Below are 5,451 nucleotides of genomic sequence, written 5' to 3'. Positions count from 1 at the left end.
CTCTGCTAGTGAACTTTGCTAAATGACTACCGAAGCCTGCTAAATGCATGTTTAAAGCTACAGTTAGCCCTCCCATTAAGATACATATATTCAGCACTCCCACACAGAAGTGAAATTTGTAGTTGTAGCTCTTATATAAACGCTTGCTGGACATAAGGCATTGTACTTTGCAGGCTTGTATTTACAAGTAAAGATTAAAATGATTAAAAATGTCCATGGGAATTTTACAATGCTCAATATGAAATATTCAAATAATGAAAAGTGGAAATGAAAAAAAAAAATGGGAGGTCAGGATTTTTGGCAGAAGAGACGTGCAAAGTTTTTTCTGCCAAAAAAACGTATTCCTCTCTCCCCTAGCAATTTTGCATTCTCAGTGTGCACTGTAAAATGTGCAGTGTACACTGTAAAATGTGCAGTGTACACTCTCATCTTAGAGATGCCATGAATGGGTCTGATGCCAGGAAGGATGTGACCCCTGTGCAAATGTGCAGGCATTACATCCTCAGTAGCCACCCAATGGCCGAAGAGGATACCTGGAAACCCGGAAGTGGAGATGGTGGCAGTAGAGGACTGAGCAGGGGACTGAAGATGCATAGCACAGTGCCGAAGAAGGGCACACTTGTAAGCTAAGTGTGCCATAATGTGCAGGTATGGTGTGCGTACCTGATCATTATGGCAAAAACTCACCCAGGATGCAGCGGTTTCAAAAAGATTTAGCCATAATAATTAATGCTATTTTCAGTATTCTCAGTAAGAGTCATATTCAACACATACAAATTTTTAAAACATATAAAATAAATACTGAAATCATTACTGTATTACATTGAATGGACAGATTTTCTAAAGTAGAAATTGTATTCTTTGAAGATTATTATCACATTCTCTTACCCCTTCTGTCCCAAGTGAATAACTTTTAACCTGGAACCGTATCTGCTTTTAATCCATTTAATCCCTTGTAGTTGGGGGTCTATCATCAAAGGCCACCGTTCACAGTTTGATAGTATTGTGCCATTTTGAATAGACATAGTATCACTAGGCAGTCCTTCATTGTTCCATTCTGCAATTGTTGCATCATCTGCCAGCATACATATTGGGTCAAGTCCTTCCGTCATTGTAATTGGGAACTATAGTAAGCAAAAAATATACAACAAAACTAATTAAGATACACAGACAATGATTATTATCATTCAATAATAAATGCTGTCACCAATATAAATTTTTTTCTTAACATTTGATGGTTACCTTCTGGCATCTTAAGAACGGTATCCACAAATGCTCCACAAGTTCATGGCGATACTTTTTGGAGAAGGAGCCAGCATATGAGACGAAGGCAGCTGTGAGCAGGATATCTCCAAACAAAGTTTGCTCTTGCTTGCGATACAAAGCTACAGACTGAGCCCATCGGACATTCTCTGACTGCAATCCAAGTAAAATGTTATTATTGTGGTGATGCTAGTGTCCCACAACAAAGGGAAGCAAGTAATTAAACAATGGGCTCTACTATATATTGAAACCATTTTCTGATGCCCACATTGTTTTATAGGTGGAGGCAACGATGCCAAATTCCTCAAAATTGAGTGTTTTTTTCGATGCCACAAAATTGATTACACATAATTGTTATCTTCAGATGCACCTACAATTGGTAAACTAAAGACTAGTACAAATGTTAATTTTCCTTTAAAAATATACTCGGAGGAGAAGGGAGCATGGAGCAGGAGATTGAATTGTCCTGCTGTGTCTGTATGTTTGTGGAGACACACAGCTTATCACCACACATGTCCCTCCAGCGCTGGTGCCAGTCTCTGATCCAGCTCTGACTGCTGTGACTTCTGTGCCCCACGGTGTCTGTCCGATGTGCACGCTCCCGGTTGCGCGCATTGACTTACGCTGTGTCGCTCCTCTTCTCCTGTCCCCATCATCCTGCACGGACGCTCGAGAAGCTCCTGATCTTCGGTGGAGACAAAGGTAAGTTATTACCTTTTTGGTAACTTTAAAAAAAATGTTTTTATTGTTTTTGAATATATCTACGGCTTGCTAGCAGTAGATATATGAAAACAAATCTGAGAGTTTAATTATACTTTAAGGTGTTTGAATGAATTTTTAAGATTTCATTCTTGTGTTTAGTGTCACTTTAAGGTCCACATAGATGTTGGCCTGAAGATACAAACAATTATTCAGCTGTTTAACTGCTTCAATTGTGTATGTGTTTTTCATACATCTGTACAGAAGGATCACATGTATATATTTAGGATTTACATGATAATAAATGATCTTTCTGGAAACAAAGCATAAATTAACAGGGTTATTCACAGAAGGGTGAAGAGTTTGGAGAAGGCACGATAAGTGAACAATCTAGGACAGGGGCTGACTGGCAACTTTTGGCCCAGGGGGCGAGTTGCGCAGCACTCCACAGCCTGCCAATGGTAGGTGGGCAGTCTCCCTCCCTGCCAATAGCAGCAGAAGTGGGCGGAGGGACCTGCCGTGGCCGCCGAGGAGCCCGATCAGTGACACGGCCATTCGGGAAGGCAGCCGAACATGGTGTTCTCCTCGGCCGCTGAAGTAGCGTGTTAGCGCCAGCCCGACGGGGGCCGTTTTTAGAGGCAACAGAGAGGCCCGGGGGGCAATTGCAACCCTGCCCCCCGGCCCAGTCCGCCCCTGATCTAGGACAACATAGCTGAACTGGAAAGTGAGCTGAATTGGAGAATCTTTCCAAATCGGCTATTTTGTCCTAGATTGTTCACTTCTCCTGCCTTCTCCAAACTCTTCACCCTTTTGTGAATAGCCCTGTGTCACAATGTTTTGAAATTTTTTAAATGAATGGGGAGGGATGTTAAAACAAGAATAGTGGGGCCATGGGACAATGCTTTTTCACTTAAAAGCTGGAAACCTACTTAATTAAAACTGCTGATTTCACTTTGCCTTTTTTTTGCAGCATTTTCACTTGTCAGGAACATTTGTATTTTTCTTCATTCCCTTTTAGGATTTTTTGCACAAAAAATCCTGGGAATATTTATGGTACTATCACTGGAAATTCAATAAGACATTTGCGGATGACAGAGCTTGATTAAACACTGACAACCATAAAAGAAACGCATACTAAAAAAAATAAAAATACCTAGGCTGCCATTGCTGGTATTTTCAAAAATAATCCAGTTGCCTGGCTGTCATGCTGATCTAGTCGATTCAAAGCGTATCAATGTTCTGAATTCACTGATTGCATTATTTTTAAAGGTTAGTGAAAACAGTAGCACTAAAACATCTAGACAACAAACATGCCAGATGGAGTATGGCAATGGTAGTTTACATATGTAACAGTAAATGTTTAACAGAGCTAGCGATATACTACTTTTCAAAAGAACTTTTGTATGAAAGAACTTTCTCTCAACATTCTATTATGACTATGATGAATCAATTTCGACCATAGCGACAAAAAAAACCATAAGAGCAGGATGGAAAAATTTTTCTTGAATGAACAAAATTCCAACAGTGAATGTGGTTTTGTTTGGGAAACTCCATTCATTTCAAAATCGAACGTTAACAAATTAAACAAAATTTCAATCAACACTCGTCAAGTGTCTGATGGCATTATCAGGTGGTAAAGAAAGATTTTTAGTACAAGCATTTGTTAGGAAATTTACTAGTGTATGGCCAGCTTAAGCCAATGACTATTGTGATTTTACTGACCACATGCTTGTCCTGGGGGTCAGTGACTTGAAAAGTATGTTAAAGCATCCCTGTTGTTAGGTTGTAAAACTTAAAAGAGTAGTCCCCTGTAAAAGAAGGTTTATGCTTACAACATCTGAAGTGGGCGGTGTGCTCAATCTTCGATCTCTTGAAGAGTTCAGTGTTCCGCTTCTATCAGACACATCTCGGTGTTTCAGATAGTGGGTCCACCACTGGGTGCTGTGGTTAATTCTGCTGACCACTACATCACTACTGGACAGAGCAATGAGGTGGGGGCAACAAGAGGAACCACAACATCCGGGGAGGGACACGCTGTTTGACAGGGTGCCACTCTTGTTTTTCAACTTGGCATCAGGGTCACTTTAGGACAGTAGGCAAAGAGCATTTCCATAAAGAGGTCAAAAATGGACATAAACATATCTACACACAATATAGTTTTTTTTTTAACTCTACCCCACAACAGCCTCCCTGGGAAATATCTACACCAAACCCAATACAATAATTAAAATTCAGACAAATCTTTGTCATCTACCTCTTACCTATCCCTTTATTTGGCTTCACAATTAAAATTCAATCACATCCCATTACAATGAAATAAGAATTTGAACAGCAGTCAAGCATAGGAGAAAATTAACTAATGTGATCTTTAAATGTTTGAGTGATTTAGTGACTGGATTGATATTGATATAGAAGGGGAAAAGGTCTGATAATTCCTTTCTGAGCTGTAAAGAAAAATACAGGATCAATGTATCGCCCAAGAATAAAACTTAACCTAAAACAGTTAATGGGTGTCATAATTAATTAACCCTCTTTGTACCAGACCTGTGCAGTTCACAAACAGTTGATGGAATGGGTTTTCACGCTTTAAGGGTTAATGAACAGGCTTAGTGATAACCTATCCATGGACATAGTGGCCCTTAAAAGCTCCATTAACATTGTTTTATTGTTATTAGCGTTCCTTGCATTTTAATTGATCACATTTGCAGCAGGTACATAATACTTAATATTCCAAAATGTACTGCTTCTGATTCAGGCTAGCCATTTTACATCCTTGTTGAAGCTCGACAAAGAGATGCTGGAAATGTAGTAAGGTCAGAAACACGTTTCTGCCATGAAAATAAATGCATGATAATGATATAATTCCTTTCAGCTCATCAGTTTCCCAGCTAAGTGCTTCTGTTATTGCCAGATCAGTAGTGTATAACAAAGAAGTACTTTCTGTAGGTTGCTTCATTAGCCTGCCCTGTAGGACCTCACCTCCAGACCTTTCACTAATCTGTTGGCCAGCTCAATGGTCTTGTTAGTTCTGTTCACTTCCTCTTGACAGCGGATTTTCTCTGCGGTAGCTCTTTCGAAGGCAGCTGTTAAGGCGGCCAGGTTGGTGTCTAGCTCCTGTAAATGAAGAAAAAGAGCGCAGTGTCTCAAATTTCAAAAAAACTTTTTAGAAAGATGAAAACATCAGTCAGTTTTTAGGGTTTAATACATACCTAACGCATCACAAATAACATCCAACAAATAAAGCAACAACTGCACACTTAGCAGGCAATAAACAATTTAAACACGCATTTGCAGACAATAGTTTTTTTCTTTTAACAGAATTTAAAAATATCCAACTATATAAAATGCCCTTTAGTCTATGAAAATCTTCAAAAGACAAAAATGTATCTGTATCTGTGCTGAGCTGTTACAACCATCGTTAAAAGCAGACTTGGAGTGGGAGTTCTTGGTTTGGAAGCTCATAGGCAGGAGAGTGAAGTACTTGGTAAG

General features: G+C 39.4%; 1 protein-coding gene across 1 annotated transcript in view; it reads right to left on the bottom strand.

Moving 5' to 3' along the window:
* Positions 1 to 5,451, bottom strand: part of LOC108800300 (dynein heavy chain 11, axonemal-like) — a 321,998-nt gene that overhangs the window by 88,661 nt on the left and 227,886 nt on the right. The window contains exons 64-66 of the mRNA XM_018572279.1: positions 4,942 to 5,076; positions 1,243 to 1,416; positions 889 to 1,124 (exon numbers count right to left, since the gene is read on the bottom strand). Coding sequence (XP_018427781.1) covers positions 889 to 1,124; positions 1,243 to 1,416; positions 4,942 to 5,076 — 545 coding nt within the window. The remainder of the gene's footprint in view (positions 1 to 888; positions 1,125 to 1,242; positions 1,417 to 4,941; positions 5,077 to 5,451) is intronic.

This window comes from Nanorana parkeri, unplaced genomic scaffold (assembly GCF_000935625.1).
Source record: "Nanorana parkeri isolate BGI_ZX_2015 unplaced genomic scaffold, ASM93562v1 scaffold44, whole genome shotgun sequence".
NCBI lineage: Eukaryota > Metazoa > Chordata > Amphibia > Anura > Dicroglossidae > Nanorana > Nanorana parkeri.
This window is presented reverse-complemented; position numbering and strand designations above follow the sequence as displayed.